General features: G+C 36.9%; 4 protein-coding genes across 4 annotated transcripts; 1 reads left to right on the forward strand and 3 right to left on the reverse strand.

The window, feature by feature from the left end:
* LOC104756740 (F-box protein SKIP22-like) lies at nucleotides 2,526–4,347 on the reverse strand. Its single transcript, XM_010479378.2, has one exon. It carries the CDS (start codon nucleotides 4,273–4,275, stop codon nucleotides 2,821–2,823), a length of 1,455 nt encoding a protein of 484 aa, XP_010477680.1. The 5' UTR covers nucleotides 4,276–4,347; the 3' UTR covers nucleotides 2,526–2,820.
* LOC104756742 lies at nucleotides 8,163–10,343 on the forward strand. Its single transcript, XM_010479381.1, has 4 exons — nucleotides 8,163–9,058; nucleotides 9,149–9,343; nucleotides 9,422–9,513; nucleotides 9,601–10,343. Exons 1-4 carry the CDS (start codon nucleotides 8,306–8,308, stop codon nucleotides 10,193–10,195), a joined length of 1,635 nt encoding a protein of 544 aa, XP_010477683.1. The 5' UTR covers nucleotides 8,163–8,305; the 3' UTR covers nucleotides 10,196–10,343.
* On the reverse strand, nucleotides 10,329–13,450 carry LOC104756741 (aldehyde dehydrogenase family 2 member B7, mitochondrial-like). Its single transcript, XM_010479380.1, has 11 exons — nucleotides 13,285–13,450; nucleotides 12,858–12,983; nucleotides 12,626–12,768; nucleotides 12,366–12,519; nucleotides 12,034–12,263; nucleotides 11,817–11,906; nucleotides 11,475–11,648; nucleotides 11,218–11,355; nucleotides 10,973–11,110; nucleotides 10,824–10,885; nucleotides 10,329–10,754 (listed from the first exon to the last, which is right to left on the reverse strand). Exons 1-11 carry the CDS (start codon nucleotides 13,358–13,360, stop codon nucleotides 10,481–10,483), a joined length of 1,605 nt encoding a protein of 534 aa, XP_010477682.1. The 5' UTR covers nucleotides 13,361–13,450; the 3' UTR covers nucleotides 10,329–10,480.
* LOC104756743 (aldehyde dehydrogenase family 2 member B7, mitochondrial-like) lies at nucleotides 14,088–17,276 on the reverse strand. Its single transcript, XM_010479382.1, has 11 exons — nucleotides 17,082–17,276; nucleotides 16,647–16,772; nucleotides 16,422–16,564; nucleotides 16,171–16,324; nucleotides 15,851–16,080; nucleotides 15,633–15,722; nucleotides 15,292–15,465; nucleotides 15,067–15,204; nucleotides 14,830–14,967; nucleotides 14,679–14,740; nucleotides 14,088–14,582 (listed from the first exon to the last, which is right to left on the reverse strand). Exons 1-11 carry the CDS (start codon nucleotides 17,155–17,157, stop codon nucleotides 14,309–14,311), a joined length of 1,605 nt encoding a protein of 534 aa, XP_010477684.1. The 5' UTR covers nucleotides 17,158–17,276; the 3' UTR covers nucleotides 14,088–14,308.

The raw sequence follows: 17,707 nt of genomic DNA on the forward strand, positions 1-17,707 counted from the left end.
TAACTTAAACAAAGCAAAATCATACTATACTAATAACAAATGATTACATTTGTGATATTAATAAGTTGTTATTCTAGATGATTGGTTAGAAAGAGGACCACGCCCAAATTTAAAATTGTATAATTAACAATTATATAAAAACATCGAATACAAGCAGAGAGAACTAAAAACAACACAATAACGATAAAAGGGTGGAGTCACGAGGTGGGGGTTGTTTAAAAGGGACAATGCAACTCTCTTATTGAAACTTTATGAATGTAAAACATCCAAACATATTTTGTTATGCATTTGGAATTTGTTGGAATGATTAATGAGTCGACGACATTCACATGTCATTTTATCTTTCATGATATCATTGCTTGGTTCAGCAAGCATCTGATATTTTAGTTCGTCACAAACACGTATTAGTCGGTAAACCGGATATCTAAGCGACGCCACATCTTAGCCCTAAGAAATCAGGATACATTTCATATCGGTTCGACAGAGAATCAGTCCGGTCCAACCGATCATATCATCCTAGTTACGTTGAACTGGTTTGATGTTTCTTTGTCTGGAAGTGTAACTGTGTAAGACTGACCTTTACTGAAACACAGTTCCAACATTCAGGGAAATGTTATTGATACAATATCTCAATGAAGTAAAGAAGTTATGTAATGGAATATGGGGAAGACCAAAGCTTTTTTAATGAAGATTGACTCAACCATCACTTATTCGTGAGATTGTTTTTGGGGACAAACAACAAGTTATGTAGGCCTATAAAGGACATGTAGCTTAGTGACTAGCAAGGTCCTTCTCTCCTAATTTGACTTGTTGTCATTTAAATCATTTTTGTATTTGTTACTTTTTTTTAGTAATAGATGTGACTGCATCTTTACGATGATGGGTAAAAGAAAAAACTATATGAAATGTTCTTTTTTTACCGGTTTAATTGGTGAACATTTTAGAGTGAAAAACAAATCGTCTCAATCTCATTACAAATCACACTACTTCAACTTTTGACATAATTTGAATAGCATTTATCATAACAACAAGGATTAACTTAACCAGCCGATTGTGATATGTACTAAATTTTCGTAAACATCTCCCATATGCAACATAATTTCACTAAAAATCAGGTTTGCAACTATGGAATCTAAGAGCAACAGCAAAATATAAGCTGCCATACATGTTATCGTATGGTCAAAAACTTTAAGCTCATAAAATGACCAGCCAAATATATAGCATAAGTACCATTGTGAATAAGAAAATACCATCCAAAAGCAAAGAAATATTTAAAACTCAAAAAATATTAGTATCCAAGTGAAAGACAACCGACTCCTCCTACCTTCACCGGTTCCATCTGATCACTCCGCATGCTTGCTAGTCGCATATTTCAAGATTGCATCCGGGAAAAAAGCTCTGTCCCCATATGCTCATGCACCAGGTCTCCTTCCCAGATGAATACCGAAAGGGTTGAAAGGGTATCTAGGGCCTCTAGGGTCAAAAGGATCTCTACGGTCGAAAGGGTCTCTACGGTTGAAAGAGTTTTCTCTTCGAGGGTTGCTTTTTTTTGGGGAAGTCTTCCTCTTGCTAGGATAATGAGTTGTCTCCGTCGCCCCCAAAAATCAGCAAATCTACACTTCCAACCAACCTCATCTGTTAATGCCCAAAAAAGATCCTTAGCTTTCTCCAAGCATTTCTGTTTCCACAAATCATCGTCTGATGCCAAATACCGCATCTATCTACAAACACAAGCCATCTTCCCAATACTCACACCAGGAAGCAACTCTAGTATCTTCCGCTTTAGCTTTGTTGGTAAGCGCATTAAACATGGTGGAGGTTCCAAGCCAACCTTATCAGAAATATCAAACAACAACGGTATAACAAGATCATCTTTTACCATTCCCAAGGAACACAAACACGTCACGGTATCAAACTTTAAAGTATCCAAAACCAAATCGATAACGTGCACAAACCTACGCTTATCAAGATAAGTCATGCGCACAAAGCTACGCTTATATCGAGATAAGTCGTGCGCACACGCTCACGAGACCCACTTAGAGTTCCGTAAACTACAACCCTAGCTAACAGACTCGAGTGTAGGGAGGTCCTTTCTTCTCCAATGACAAGAAATGTAGCTAAGTGACTAGGGAGGTCCTTTCTTCTCCAATTTTACTAGTGGAAATATTCATCTTTCAAGATGATGGTCTGTAGTAACAGTCACAGATATATAAATATCTGTTTTGCTACAACTGTGAATAGGTCATTTAAATTTTATCTAATATATAGTTCAAAATAACTTATTGCTTTGAAGGTGTGATACAATCGTTGTGATACCGTATAAACAAGATGGTTCATCAAATGAGACAAAATTTATGGCAAAACTACAAATCTCTAAAGATATGAAAGTTCATAATTTTTTTGTTTCAATCCCTTTAGAAACCACAACTTCAACTTCTGAGTTCTGACAAAATTTAAATTGAACTGCGTTAAATCATAAAGTTTTGTGAACATGTCCCATATGAAATCTAAGAGCAATACTAGTATAATATAAGAAGCCATGTTGTTGATAAAATAAGAAGCCCTGTTATTATACTTAATTACTTATACATCTGGTGGTTACAGAGAAAAAAAAAAAAAAGAACTCATAAAAGAGCAACCATGAAGCATAAAAAGAAGAGAACATCATTTAAAACCAAAGAAACTTTATAAGGATCAAACATACTAGTTCCCTCCCCATTTATTTGCTGATATCGGAAAAGCCATATACAATACACCTACTTCTCCTACCACCTTCAACAGATTCACCAGTTCCATTTTCTCACCCGGGATGTTTGCTAGCTAGTTGAATCCCCCAAGGTTGCACCTGGGAGTAAACTGCTGACCCCATGTTCGTCCGCCAAGCCCACGTGCTGGTTGTCCCGGGTGAATACCAAGGCCAGGGGATCCATACAAGCGATCTCCATGAAACAATGTGAAAGAAGGGTCTCCAATGATCCGAGGGAATCGCATAGCTCTTCTTCCCGTGGAAACATCCCTTCTTGGAAACTGTTTATGCCTCCAAGCAGCAGCAAGCTGGTTATGCATCCAAAAACCAGCAAATCTTGCCTTCCAGTTAACCAAATCACCCTCTCCTGTCCCAACAACATTCTTAGCTTCTTCCAAGCACTTCTGTTTCCACAAGTCATTATCTGAAGCCAGATACCGCATCTCAGTACAAAGGCAACACATCTTCGCAATACTCACGCCGGGAAGCAACTCTAGTATCTTCAGCTTTAGATCTGTTGGCAAACGCATCAAGCACGGTGGAGGTTCCAAGCCAGCTTTATCGCAAAGACCAATTAACAACGGGATAACAAGACCATCTTTAACCATTCTCCAGAACATGAACACTTCACGGTAAATCCTCGAAGAGCCTTCTTTGTCAGACTTCAAAGTATCCATAACCATATCTATAACGGGCACAAACCTACGCTTATCAAGATTCATGTGAACTCCCCCACTACTAGACCCACCTACAGTTCCGTAAACTACAACCCAAGAGCCTAAGTTCTGAAACTTCAAAGTCACAGACTCGATTGTTTTGGTATCCTTAGACTTAATTATCTCAGGTAGAGTATACTTTAGGGAAACCGTAAGTAACTTCTCTGAAAAGCTAAACTTATCAGACCCTGAATCGAACAGCACGAATCCAGATTCTAACATAACCGCATGAACTGAGGAAGCCAAAGTAGTCAATTCACTGGTATCACCAGATTTCTCAAGCAATATATTTCTCAAGAAGAATGGTTCACTTAACCTTTTGCTTTCAGCGGCAGCGAGCTCCATGTCTTCCATGTCATCAAGCTCCTCCACATCCATCGGCTCTGGACTCTCTATACCCGTCTTGGATCCTTCTGCTGGATCTTCCACGGTGGAAGTCGGATTCGGTTTGGCTTGATCTGGGACAACATCATCAACCTCTGCGAATCCAATACCCATCGAATCGTGAACAGTCGCCGCCTGATTACTTTCCGATCCCAATTCCAAATTCGAAGACTCCGCAACCTCAACAGATGCGATAAAAGCAGATTGATCCAGAGAGTAGTGGATAAGGTCACCGGATGTTACACCAAGAGATCGGAGCGTATCCTCCGGCGAAGACGCGAGAAGCTCGTCTTTACGATTAAGCGAAAGATGAACGGAGGAAGGCGCCGTGGGATTGATACGTCGCAGGAGATCGTTGAGAGTTCCTGTATCGGCCAATTCGAGTTTTAGGGTTTCTCTCGTCTCGTGAAGTCTCAACCGTAGCTTCATCCTCGGACTCTGTTATGATGAACTTTGTGATCTTCTTCTTCTTCTTCTTCTTCTTCTTCGACAAGAAAAGAGATAAGAAAGGCTGAGGCGGTTACGAGTTATGTGGCGTCTTTGGGCCTATAATTTATTTATTTGGGCTTTTTGGTGGGTAACATACCAACCAACCCGATCCGATTAGAGATATTGTTTTTCGTGTTTATATGTAAATTAGGATTTTCTACATTAACGGTTAGAAGTAAACAATGAAAAAATACCAAATACACGCTTTCCATGAATTGTTTAAAATTCTTTGTTTGGTTAATTAAACAATGAAAGAATCAAAGTACAACTTAACTTTGTGTCCGAATAAGTACTCGGTTTCTTTGGAAGCACATTCATCAATCACGACAAGATCTTATGATCAAAGATCAAGAAGTCGTCATTACCTTTGACAAAAATACAAAATTTCATATCTTTAAGGATAATATATAAATAATAATATTTATAGAAATTTTGAATAATAGTAATTAATATGAGAAATAATAGCTAGGGACATTTTTTCATGAGTATTTTTTGTTCATTACAAATAGCATCTATTTTGAAAAATTGGATCATAAACACTGACTACATGACTTACCTACCATTTTTCAAAAATGAGGTGGCGAATCCCACCCACATAGACTAGACAATCACAATTTAACACATTTAAACAATTTGTTAAAAATGCCCCTTTTGATATACCCCTTTTCAAAAATACTCTCTTTTCTGACTATTTTTATTTTTGCCCTCTTTTAATTTTTAATGACCATTTTACCCTTAGATGAAAATTATTTTATTCAATAAAAAGAAAAAAACAAAATTTTCCCGCCAAAAAATTTCCGACATATTTTCCCGCCAAAAAATTTTCGAAAAAAATTTCCCGTCAAAAAAATTTTGATAAAAAAATTTCGACAAAAAATTTTCCCGCCAAAAAAAATTTACAAGGTTTTTAAAAGGTTTTATAAGGTTTCTACCTTATAAAAGCCTTATAAACACCTTGTAAAGGCTTTTACAAGATTTTTTAAAGAGTTTTAAAAGGTTTTTTAAACAACTTGTAAACGCTTTTACAAGATTTTTAAAAGGTTTTTAAAAGATTTTAAAAGGTTTTTAAAAGGTTTTTAAAAGGTTTTCAAATGGTTTTTAAAAAGATTTTTAAAAAGTTTTTAAACACCTTGTAAACGCTTTTACAATGTTTTTAAAAACCTTGTAAAAGTTTTAATAAGATTTTGGGTTTTAAAAAAATATTAAACACCTTGTAAATGCTTTTAAAAAGTTTTTAAAAGCGTTTACAAGGTGTTTAAAAACCTTTTAAAAGCATTTACAAGCTTTTTAAAAGCATTTACATGGTTTTTAAAAGCGTTTACAATATGTTTAAAAACCTTTTAAAAACCTTGTAAACGTTTTTAAAAGTTTTTTAAAAGCGTTTACAATGTTTTAAAAAAGTATAAATTTCAATATTTTTGGCGGGAAAAATTTTCGATTTTGGCGGGAAAATTTTTTTTTGGCGGGAAAAAATAATTTTTTCGGGAAAATTTTTCGATTTTGGCGGGAAAAAGAATTTTTGGCGGGAAACCTTTTTTGCGGGAAAATATTTTCGATTTTGATGACTGTACATTCTTGCTGTCACTCAAAAAGGGTAATTTGGTCATTTTGTATATAAAAGGGGTAGTTTTAAAAATGGTCAACATGAAGGAGTATTTTTAAAAAGGGGTATAGAAAAAGGAGCATTTTTGAGAATGCCCCAAATAATATCTTTGCAGATTTTTGACTGTTACTAATAATGAAATTAAATGTTTTAAATATAGTTGCCTAATAGAATAATTAGATTTGGTTGATTAGCCGAAAACATATGGTTTATTTGGTTTATTTTGATCAGTATACCTTAGCAAATAAAGGATGCTTTTGGTCTTTACACTCTGCGTCAAGTTTTATTTACACCTCCACATCCGGCGACTAGTTTTTTTCTTAAAGTGAAGGTGTCTACAACATTTCAATTTTCAAATAACTGTTTCTTCTAGACATGTGGTCTTGACTTTCCTTTGATTTATCAATATTTGGTGAGGATATATGAGAAAGCATGGAATTAGAAATTAGGACATGTGAGAAATCAACTGAGGATATATGAGAAAGCATGTATTTGTCTAATGTGTCGATTTGATTCTGGCAGCCATTTGTGTCATATAAACAAAATTTAAACAAGTAATTGCTTTCTCAGAAACATCCGACTGTATATGTTTAGAGTCAAAACTCCTCCTGCCACTGACGTTGTGTTGCCTTCTAAGTGTTTTCTAGGAGCAATAGGCAGAGATGAGTCAGATGATCATATGAAGCTACGTCCACCTTCCATTCAGTGCTCAGTGAAAGTGAAGATTCCACGATGTAATCCAACCTTGATGAACATGCTTGGCTGCGCACAAATGCACCTTCATACTATTTTTGACTGATACTAATAACGAAATTAAATGTTTTAAATATAGTTGCCTAATAGAAAAATTAGATTTGGTAGATTAGCCAAAAACATATTCTTTATTTGGTTTATTTTGATCAGTATACCTTGGCAAATAAAGGATGCTTTTGGTTTTTACACTCTGCGTCAAGTTTTATATACACCTCCACATCCGGTAACTGGTTTTTTTCCTAAAGTGGAAGTATATATAACTTCTCAAGTAACTGGTTTTTTCTGGACTTGTGATCTTGGTTTTCCTTTGATTTATCAACATTTGGTGATGATATATGTGAAAGCATGGAATTAGAAATTAGGACATGTGAGAAATCAAGTGAGGATATATGAGAAAGCATGTATTTGTCTAATGTGTCGATTTGATTGTGGCAGCCATTTGTGCCATATAAACAAAATTTACATTTGCGATAAAATAGAAAGTACAGTCTAGTAGATTGGTTCCAACTTCCAAATTCCAACTATAAGTTATGTTTTTGGATGTCTTTCATTAGTATGTCGTTATGTTTTACAAGTATACGCTTTCCATGAATTATTTTAGTTCTTCGTTTGGCTAATTAACCAATGAAAGAATCAAAGTACATAGAATAATAACTAAACTTTGAGTCGAAATAAGTAGTCTGTTTCTTTGGCGGCCCATTCATCAATCACGACAAGATCTCATGATCAAAGAACAAATGGTAACTATCCTTAAAAAATATACAAAATTTCATATCTTTAAGGATAATAAGTAAATAAGTAATTAATAATTCCTATAAATTTTGAAGAATGGTAATAAATATGAGAAATAATAATTACCAAAAAAAAAATATGAGAAATAATAGCTGGGATTTTTTTTCATGAGTATTTTTTTTGCTCATTACAAATAGCAACTGTATTTTGGAAAAATGGATAATAAACACTGACTATATGATTATGATTTATCTACCATTTTTAAAAAAATGAGGTGGCGAATCCACCTACATAGACTAGACAAACACAATTTAACACATTCAAACAATATCTTTGCAGATTTTTTACTAAATACTAATAACAAAATTAAATGTTTTAAGTATAGTTGACAAATACAAAAATTAGATATGGTAGATTAGCCGAAAACATATGGTTGATTTGGTTTACTGAGAATTTTAGTGCACCCTCTAATTAGGAAAAAATAACACCAGTCAACTCAGATGCAAAAGCCAAAAAAGATAAAGCCAGAATCTATCATAGTAGCCTAATCATGATTAGCGTGCGCAGCAGCGTTATATATATAACAACAACAAGAAGATCCCTCCAGATTAAATATTGTAATTATACAATTTACGAAGACTAAAATACAAAGACCCACCACCAAATTCGACCGTTGCTCACAACGCTCCAATAACCAAATCCCCAATTTCTTCTTCTTCTTTATTCAAAACAAAGTTGCGATTTTTATTTTGTTTCCATCTTACCGTTAGCTAAGTGTAAAAAAAAAACCCTAAATTGGTTCAATCTTTGCGATCTAAACCCATTTCTTGAATTTCACATCTGAATCACAAAGTCTCAATCTTGAATCCTCTGTAAAAAAAAATGGCGGCTTTAGCACCAGGGATCCTTCAAAAGCTAATCGACGGTATGAAAACCGGAGTTAAACCGACCGGAGAACACAGAAGCTCGTTATTACAAGTCACAGATATCGTTCCCATCGATCTTGACGAGAAGAATCTATTACCCAAACAAGGCTTCTTCATTAAAGTCTCTGATTCATCTCATTCGATCTACGTTAGCCTTCCTTCTGATCAAGACGACGTGGTTCTAAGCAACAAGATGCAGTTGGGTCAGTTTATATACGTTGATCGGCTCGATCCAGGGACACCTGTTCCGGTTATGAAAGGCGCTAGGCCGATTCCGGGACGGCATCCTCTGCTTGGTACACCTGAGCCGTTGATGAGTGCGAGAGGGAAGGTTGAGAAAGAGTCTGGTACGAGACCGAGGAGAGGTTCTTGGGGTCAGAACGGTGACGTTTCGTCTCCGTTTGTGTTAAAGCCTGCGCCTTTGGATTTTGATCAGTGTACCCCGGCGAAACATAGGATTGGTAATGGGAGATTCACGGCGGCGTCTCCTGTTGTTATGACGAGAGGGAGATCACCTGGTGGAGTTAGGTGCTCTTATGGTGGAGGGCTTTTGTCGAATTTGAAAGGAGAGAGTCCTGCTGCGATGATGAGGAAGAGCTGTGTTGTTCCGCCGACTTCGAAGTTTCCGAGAAGCAGAAGTGTTTGCGATAGAGAGATGTTGACCAAGAACTCTGTTTCCTCTGTTCTTGTTACTCCTTTTAAATCCTCTGTAGGTACATTTTGCTCTGTGTGTTTTTCTTTATTGGCTTTAAGCGTTAAGGGTTTTTGTTGAGAGGGTTTTTAAATCTTGATTTTGTAGGCAAAGAAAAGCGATTCACCTCCTCCGAGTATGCGTACTAGGAGAGCAACAGCAGCTGCTATGGTGGAAGATGAAAGAGATGCTCCAAAATCTATATCGAAGATGGTTTCTCCAAAGCATGAATCTAAGTACAGTAAGTTGGAAAAACCAGAGAAGAGTTTGAGTCTACCAGGAAGACTTAGCACACTGAGCAAGGTTTGCATTAAATTTGATACAGTCTTTTAAGACTGTTTTGGTTATAATACTAAGAGATGTCTTTGTAACTGTGAACAGGAAGCTATGCAGCAGCGAGAGATGGCTCAGAAGATAGCTCTTCAAGCATTGCGAGAAGCTACAACCACAGAAACAGCCGTTCGTCATCTCAAGTATACATCTGAATTTAAGTCGTTTTCATTGTATGATTTATGTGTGTTTTGAGTCTGAAATGTGAATCTTTTTTTGGGACTAAACAGGACATTTGCAAATCTGAGCAAATCAGCAAAAGCTGATTGTCCAGCTGCTTGCTTCGACAAGTTCTTGGAGTTTCACAGCCAGATAGCTGAAACCATGAACGAAATAGCGTCCATTGAAGCAGCTGCTTCATCTGCTACTACTACTGAGAACAAATCTGAGAATGGATCGTCAGTGATCCTACACGAAATCCAGCATAACTCAAATGATCATGAGAAAACCACAGCAAAGAGAAGAATTGTCTTGAAGCAGCAGCAGCAAAGTCACAAGCAGTTGAGATCAAACGATGAGAACAAGAACCCTGCAGCTCCTTCTTCTTCTTCCGGGTTAGGAAACACGGCGAGGTTGGTTAAAGAGATAGAGAAAGAAGCTGCAAACTGGTTCATGGAGTTTATAGAGAAGGCTTTGGAGAAAGGGATGAAGAAGTGTAGAGGCTCAGTTGATGCAGATGTTAAGAAGGTTCCACAGTCTTTGATTCTCAAAGTTGTAAACTGGGTGGAAGCAGAACAGTCTGCTGATAACACGAGACGACGACCAGTTCATCCAAAAGCATCACATATCACTAGAAAGCTCAGAATCAAACTGAAGAATCCTTGAACCATATCGAGAGTATTATGTTGTTCCCACTCTACTCCTATTGTGAAAATGCTTTCAGTTGCCACTGCTTACTTATAGAGAGATTCATGGATTCTATTGTCATATAAACATCAATGAAACTAATAAGAGTATGTTTTTCTCAATCACACATTTGCATGTTGTTTTATTTGCATAACGTGTTGAAGATAAATAACTCTCAAAATGTTGAAAACTTAGAGGCAGTACAATTCCAGGTTTCCCAAAGCAAAAGTGCAAATCAATTAAGGACGAGATACTTGGTTCGGTTTAGAGCCAGGCCGGATTCTTAAGGGAAGTGACAACAGCCTTGACTTGCAAGTAGTGGCTAAGACTGTAAAGACTCTTCTCTCTTCCAGTGCCACTCATCTTATACCCTCCAAATGGAATTGTGGCATCAAGTACATCAAAACAATTAATCCAAACGGTTCCAACCCTGAGCGCTCGCATCAGTCGGTTTGCTGTGTCCAGATTCTGTGTGAACACTCCAGAAGCTAAACCATACCTCGAGTTGTTTGCCCTTGCAATCACCTCATCAAGATCCCTATGAAAACGTTTAAATCAGTAAAGTCTAATCAGAAAACGTTAGTTTGATTTAGCATTAGATTCTTACTTAAACTTCAATATGGTTTGAACCGGGCCGAATATCTCGTCTGTAGCTATGAGCATGTCGTCCTGCCAAGTTTAAGTCCATATAACTCATTTTCGCAAGAAACTAACAATTGAGTTTTGTTTTAAGGGGTAATATTTCTGTTCACTTACTTTAACGTCTGAGAAGACTGTTGGTTGAATGTAGTAACCCTTTGAACCAAGCCGGTCACCTCCAGTTTGTAATGTGGCTCCAGCCTCAACTCCATGTTTGATGTACTTCAGGATTTTGTTGAATTGCTCTGAGTCCACCTGTTATTTTTATTTCCAAAATAAGTTTAGGAATTTTGAAAATGCTGTTCTGTTTTTTTCACCAAGATCTTGGTTAGGTTACGGTTTCTAAATGTTGTTCTAAGTACCTGGGGACCTTGCTCAATGCCTGACTTGAAGGGATCTCCAACAGAGCGATGGATAGCACGAGCTTTAGCTTTCTCTACAAACTCATCATACACACGTTCATGTACAAATGTACGCGAGCCAGCACAGCAGCATTGTCCCTACAAGTTAAACAGATCAGGTTATACATATCAAAAAAGGCTGGATTCTTAAGACTCTATATATCCATGGAAATCATATGACTCTAATTCATACATTGAGGTGTTTCAAGTGATGTTACCTGATTAAAAAACAAAGCGAAATGTGCAAGCTCGACGGCCTGATCCACATCAGCATCTTCACATACAATGAATGGTGACTTGCCTCCAAGCTCAAGAGTCACTGGCTTAAGGTTGCTTTTTGCAGCCGACTCAAGAATGATCTTCCCAACGTCAGTAGACCCGGTGAAAGCAACCTGTAAAGTGCAGAATTAATATTTATCAGAAACAAAATGTTACTACTGCCTGGTATGTATTTTTATGCTTGCAGAAACTGTTCCAAGAAAAGATCTAAGGAACAAGATATACAACCATTGCAGAAAACGGTGAGATAAGAAGAATCTTTCAAGGTTTGTATTAGAAACCTTATCAATGTCCATGTGACTAGCTATGGCTGCACCAGCTGTAGCACCAAATCCAGAAACTATATTTACAACTCCTTCAGGAAGTCCAGCCTGTCATAAAATATCAGTTACTTAAACAAAACATAACATATTGTTAAATGAAGCTTGAATGAAAGCCTAAGGCCTATAAGTTGTCAAGTAGACAGATGGTAGCAAACACAAGAGCAAACATTATTACCTCATGAAGTAGTCTTCCAACAAGAAGAGCAGATAGAGGAGTTTGCTCAGCAGTCTTGAGAACAAGGGTGTTTCCACAAGCTAAAGCTGGTCCAAGTTTCCAAGAAAGCATGAGAAGAGGGAAGTTCCATGGGATGATTTGTCCAGCGACACCAATAGGCTCATGCAAGGTCTGCACATGGTGTGGACCATCTGCTGGAACTGTCATTCCATGGATCTTGTCTGCCCAACCTGAGAAACTCATCGAAAGAGAAAGCACAAAGTTTATGAAGATGGATATAATGAGGAAGAAACCTTAGGTACACAATAAAATGCATCAGTGGTTTCACTCACCAGCATAGTACCGGAACACCCTAGCAAGCATTGGCACTTCAATTTTAGCAGATTGTTCAAAAGGTTTCCCACAATCCCAACTCTCAAGAGCAGCAAGCTCATCATTATGTTTCTCGATCAAATCAGCGAAACGAAACAGTATCCTTGATCTCTCCTGAAGAAATCAATTAACCAAAACAGAGCGAACATTTCATTTCTTTTTGGTCACCAACTGAGAGAACATTTCAAAACACAAAGAAGTTGCTTATTATTTTAAATACATAAGCTGTCATTCTAGGCCATGGTCCTTCATCAAAAGCCTTGCGTGCAGCTGCAACAGCACGGTTCACGTCTTCTACATCACCTTCAGCTACCTGAGCAATCACTTCACCATTTCTTGGATCCAGAGTAGGGAAAGTTTTTCCTGTAAAAAATTTAAACAAGTAATAAAAAGTCTCAGTGTTTGTAACAAGCTTTAAGATATTGACAAAGTGCTAAAAAACATTTTCTTACCAGAGGCTGCATCAACGAATCTTCCATTGATTAAGAGCTGTGTGTGTTCAACTTTCACAGGTGGAGTAATAGTGTTTTCAAGATCAGCAGCGAAGTTACTGTATCTCTGAATTCCTCTGTTCATACCTGATGAAGAAAACAAAACAGAACAGGAATCAACCGATCTGATAGAGACCACGATCATCCAATCGATCAACAGACAATGAGCGATCTACAAAATAACACAAGTTGATACAACAGAATCCAAAAAAACTTGGAGACCATCATCAGATAAAAGAGAGAAAATGTAAAAAAGATCAATAAAGTAAGATTATGATCTCGATCGTTGTATTGAACATCACATTATGAACATAGCCACAGAGTCCGATCGGAGCTAAGAAGATATCATTTTTACAAAAATGGATCGTATTAGCCATCAGATATATACCTCTAAGAGATAACAGAGAAGGCGAGGAGGATATGAAGGAGCGAGCGAGCAACGAAGAAACTTTTCTTGACGCCATGGCTAATTACTTTTGTTTCTTCTTCTCTACGGTGTAAAATGTTCTCTCTATACGATGATGCTCTTTTTGTAATTGTAGGCTACACACGGAGTAATGATTTCACATTTAACAAACATAGAAATAAACCAATTTAAGATAGATAGCACTGCATTTTTCCACGTGTGTATGGGGACATGTCGACGCGATTTGTCCCAAATCATATACTAAAATAATTTTATATTTCTACACTAAAAAAGTATATAGATATTATTTTTTAATATAGGGTTGGCATAGATATTTTTCAAACTCTGTAAAATAAATGTGTTACTACTTCTCCCAATATTTTTGAAGGGACGATGGATTTGAGTGGTTAATGTGTGTGATTTGAGTCTGAAGTGTGATAAAGTTGTTGTGAATCTTTTTTTTTGGGACTAAACAAAACATTTGCAAATCTGAGCAAATCAGGAAAAGCTGATTGTCCAGCTGCGTGCTTCGACAAGTTGTTGGAGTACAGAGAAGGCTTTGGAGAAAGGGATGAAGAAGTGTAAAGGCTCAGGTGATGCAGATGTTAAGAAGGTTCCACAGTCTTTGATTCTCAAAGTTGTTAACTGAGTGGAAGCAGAACAGTCTGCTGATAACACAGTTCATCCAAAAGCATCACATATCACTAGAAAGCTCAGAATCAAACTGTGATAAGGCTTTCAGTTTCCACTACTATTGTAATTAGTCAGGCTCGTATACACATCACTGAAACTAATAAGAGTAATGTTTTTATAAATCACACATTTTCATGTTGTTTTATTTATAAAAATGTGTTGAAGATAACTTACTCTGAAAAAAAATCTCGAAAACCTGAAGACAGTACAATTCCAGGTTTTCCAAAGGAAAAGTGCAATAATAAATAAACCAACATCGAGAAATAAGCATAAGTTGCAGCTAACGAAGGACGAGAGATACTTGCTTCGGTTGTTAGAGCCACGCTGGATTCTTGAGGGAAGTGACAACAGCCTTGACTTGCAAGTAGTGGCTAAGACTGTAAAGACTCTTCTCTCTTCCAATGCCACTCATCTTATACCCTCCAAATGGAATCGTGGCATCAAAAAGATCAAAACAGTTGATCCAAACGGTTCCAACCCTGAGCGCTCGCATCAGCCGGTTTGCTGTGTCCAGATTCTGTGTGAACACTCCCGCAGCTAAACCATACATCGATTTGTTTGCCCTTGCAATCACCTCATCAAGATCCCTAAAGGAAGAGACATTAAAAGCCATCAGTAAAGTAAAGTCTAAATCAAAACATGACAACAAAGAGGAAATATTTGGTTTAGCATTAGATTTGTACTTGAACTTCAGTATGGTTTGAACCGGTCCGAATATCTCGTCTGTGGCTATGAGCATGTCATCCTGCCAAGTTTGATACGGTCCATATAATTAGCAAGAAACTGTGATGACAGTTAAGTTTTGTTTTAAGGGGTAATCTTCTCTTTACTTACTTTCACGTCTGAGAAGACTGTTGGTTGAATGTAGTAACCCTTGGAACCAAGCCGGTCACCTCCAGCTTGTAATGTGGCTCCAGACTCAACTCCATGTTTGATGTACTTCAGGATTTTGTTGAATTGCTCTGAGTCAACCTGTTTTTTTTTTTTTTTTTTTCAAAATAAGTTTAGGAATTTTGAAAATGCTGTTCTGTTTTTTTCACCGAGATCTTGGTAAGGTTTTGTTCTGTGTACCTGGGGACCTTGCTCAATGCCTGACTTGAAGGGATCTCCAACAGAGCGATTGACAGCACGAGCTTTAGCTTTCGCTACAAACTCATCATACACGCGTTCATGTACAAATGTACGCGAGCCAGCACAACAGCATTGTCCCTACAATTTAAACAGAACAGGCTATACTTATCAAAAAGGGATGGGTACCATATAACTCATATGTTGAGGTGTTTCAAGTGATGTTACCTGGTTAAAGAACAAAGCGAAATGTGCAAGCTCAACGGCCTTATCCACATCAGCATCTTCACATACAATGAATGCTGACTTGTCTCCAAGCTCAAGAGTCACTGGCTTAAGGTTGCTTTTTGCAGCCGACTCAAGAATGATCTTCCCAACTTCAGTAGACCCGGTGAAAGCAACCTGTATAGTGCATAAGATTTATCAGAAACAAAATGTTTACTAAACTGCCTGGTTTGTATTTTTATGCTTGGAGAAACTGTTCCAAGAGAAGATCTAAGGAAAAAGATATACAACCATTGCAGAATACGGTGAGATAAGAAGAATCTTTCAAGGTTTGTATTATAAACCTTATCAATGTCCATGTGACTAGCTACCGCTGCACCAGCTGTAGCACCAAATCCAGAAACTATATTTACAACCCCTTCAGGAAGTCCAGCCTGTCATAAAATATCAGTTACTTAACAAAACATAACATATGTTAAATACTAGCTTGAGTGAAATCGTAAAAGCCTATATTAAGTTTTCAAGTAATCAGATGGTAGCAAACGCAAGAGCACGTTGTTACCTCATGAAGTAGTCTTCCAACAAGGAGTGCAGATAGAGGAGTTTGCTCAGCGGTCTTGAGAACAAGGGTGTTTCCACAAGCTAAAGCTGGTCCAAGTTTCCAAGAAAGCATGAGAAGAGGGAAGTTCCATGGGATGATCTGTCCAGCGACACCTATAGGCTCATGCAAGGTCTGCACATGGTGTGGACCATCAGCTGGAACTGTCATTCCATGGATCTTGTCTGCCCAACCTGAAAAACTCATCGAAAGATAAAGCACAAATTTTGATGAGTCAAAAATCTTATGGGCACACAATAAAAGGCATCAGTAGTTTCACTCACCAGCATAGTACCGGAACACCCTAACAATCATTGGAACTTCAATTTTAGCAGATTGTTCAAAAGGTTTCCCATTATCCCAAGTCTCAAGAGCAGCAATCTCATCATTATGTTTCTCGATCAAGTCAGCTAAACGAAACAGTATCTTTGATCTCTCCTGAAGAAATCAAATTAACCAAAGCTGAGAGAACATTTCAAAAGCACAAAATATATACAAACACAAAGATAGAAGAAGTTGTTTTATTTTTTAATACATAAGCTGTCATTCTAGGCCATGGTCCTTCATCAAAGGCCTTTCGTGCAGCCGCAACCGCACGGTTTACGTCTTCTGCATCACCTTCAGCTACCTGAGCAATCACTTCACCATTTCTTGGATCAAGAGTAGGAAAAGTTTTTCCTGTAAAAAAATTTAAACAAGAAAAAGTCTCAATTATTTGTTACAAGCTTTAAGATATTGTTGACAAAGTGCTAATTCTTACCAGAGGCTGCATCAACGAATCTTCCATTGATTAAGAGCTGTGTGTGTTCAACTTTCACAGGTGGAGTAATAGTGTTTTCAAGAGCAGCAGCAAAGTTACTGTATCTCTGAATTCCTCTGTTCATACCTGATGAAGAAAACAAAACAGAACAGGAATCAATCTATTTCGATCCGATAGAGACCACGAACATCAAAATCAATCAAGAAGTAACCAAAGATCAAAAGACAATGAGCGATCTGCAAATATTGATACAGAATCCAAAAAACTTGGAGACCATCATCAGATCGAAGAGAGAACATGTAAAAAAAATCAATAAAGTAAGATTACGATTTCGATCGTTGAATTGAGCATCACATTATGAACAGTGCCACAGAGTCTGATCGGAGCTAACAAGCGATCATTTTACAAAATGGATCGTATCAGCGATATACATACCTCTAAGAGATAACAGAGAAGGCGAGGAGGACATGAAGGATCGAGCGAGCAACGAAGAAACTTTTCTTGACGCCATGGCTAATTACTTTTGTTTCTTCTTCTCTACGTACGGTGTGTAATGTTCTCTCTACACGATGATGATGCTCTCTCTCTTATATTTTGGTGAGCTCTGTTGTCTTTATAGGCTTACACACGAGTAATGATTTCACATTTAACAAAACATAGAAGGAAACCAAGTTTAGATAATAACACTGCATTTTTCCACGTGTGTATGGATGGGGACAAGTTTAGATAATAATACTAAATATTTATTTTATTTTTCTACACTAAAATGTATATAAATATTATTTTAATATAGTATACTAGATTAGGACCTGAAATTTTTTTTATTTATATTATAATTTTAGAATAAAATATAATTTATATGATTATTTTTTAAAAAAAATTGGATAAAACATTATGCAATAAAATCATATGCTAAATATGATGGCTTGAAAAATACCTATTTTGTAAGTTTTATATTGTTAATTTTGTAATTTTGTGTATGAGAAATTGTTATGTTTATTGTTTGTTTTTATTGTAATTTTTGAACATGTTTGGTAAAAAATTGTTTTAATATGACTCTT

The sequence above is a fragment of the Camelina sativa genome, chromosome 17 (genome assembly GCF_000633955.1).
Source record: "Camelina sativa cultivar DH55 chromosome 17, Cs, whole genome shotgun sequence".
Classification (NCBI taxonomy): Eukaryota; Viridiplantae; Streptophyta; class Magnoliopsida; order Brassicales; family Brassicaceae; genus Camelina; species Camelina sativa.

Excerpts from the sequence above, each read along its gene's own strand:
- LOC104756743 (XM_010479382.1), bottom strand. The coding sequence starts at position 17,157 with ATGGCGTCAAGAAAAGTTTCTTCGTTGCTCGCTCGATCCTTCATGTCC. Across the intron at positions 16,325-16,421 it reads GGCCTAGAATGACAGCTTAT|GAGAGATCAAAGATACTGTT; the intron begins GTATTAAAAAAT and ends TGATTTCTTCAG. Across the intron at positions 14,741-14,829 it reads CAGTCTTCTCAGACGTGAAA|GATGACATGCTCATAGCCAC; the intron begins GTAAGTAAAGAG and ends CAAACTTGGCAG.
- LOC104756742 (XM_010479381.1), top strand. The coding sequence starts at position 8,306 with ATGGCGGCTTTAGCACCAGGGATCCTTCAAAAGCTAATCGACGGTATG. Across the intron at positions 9,059-9,148 it reads TTACTCCTTTTAAATCCTCT|GCAAAGAAAAGCGATTCACC; the intron begins GTAGGTACATTT and ends TTGATTTTGTAG. Across the intron at positions 9,344-9,421 it reads GACTTAGCACACTGAGCAAG|GAAGCTATGCAGCAGCGAGA; the intron begins GTTTGCATTAAA and ends AACTGTGAACAG.
- LOC104756740 (XM_010479378.2), bottom strand. The coding sequence starts at position 4,275 with ATGAAGCTACGGTTGAGACTTCACGAGACGAGAGAAACCCTAAAACTC.
- LOC104756741 (XM_010479380.1), bottom strand. The coding sequence starts at position 13,360 with ATGGCGTCAAGAAAAGTTTCTTCGTTGCTCGCTCGCTCCTTCATATCC. Across the intron at positions 12,769-12,857 it reads ATTCGTTGATGCAGCCTCTG|GAAAAACTTTCCCTACTCTG; the intron begins GTAAGAAAATGT and ends AATTTTTTACAG. Across the intron at positions 12,264-12,365 it reads GGTGTTCCGGTACTATGCTG|GTTGGGCAGACAAGATCCAT; the intron begins GTGAGTGAAACC and ends TGAGTTTCTCAG.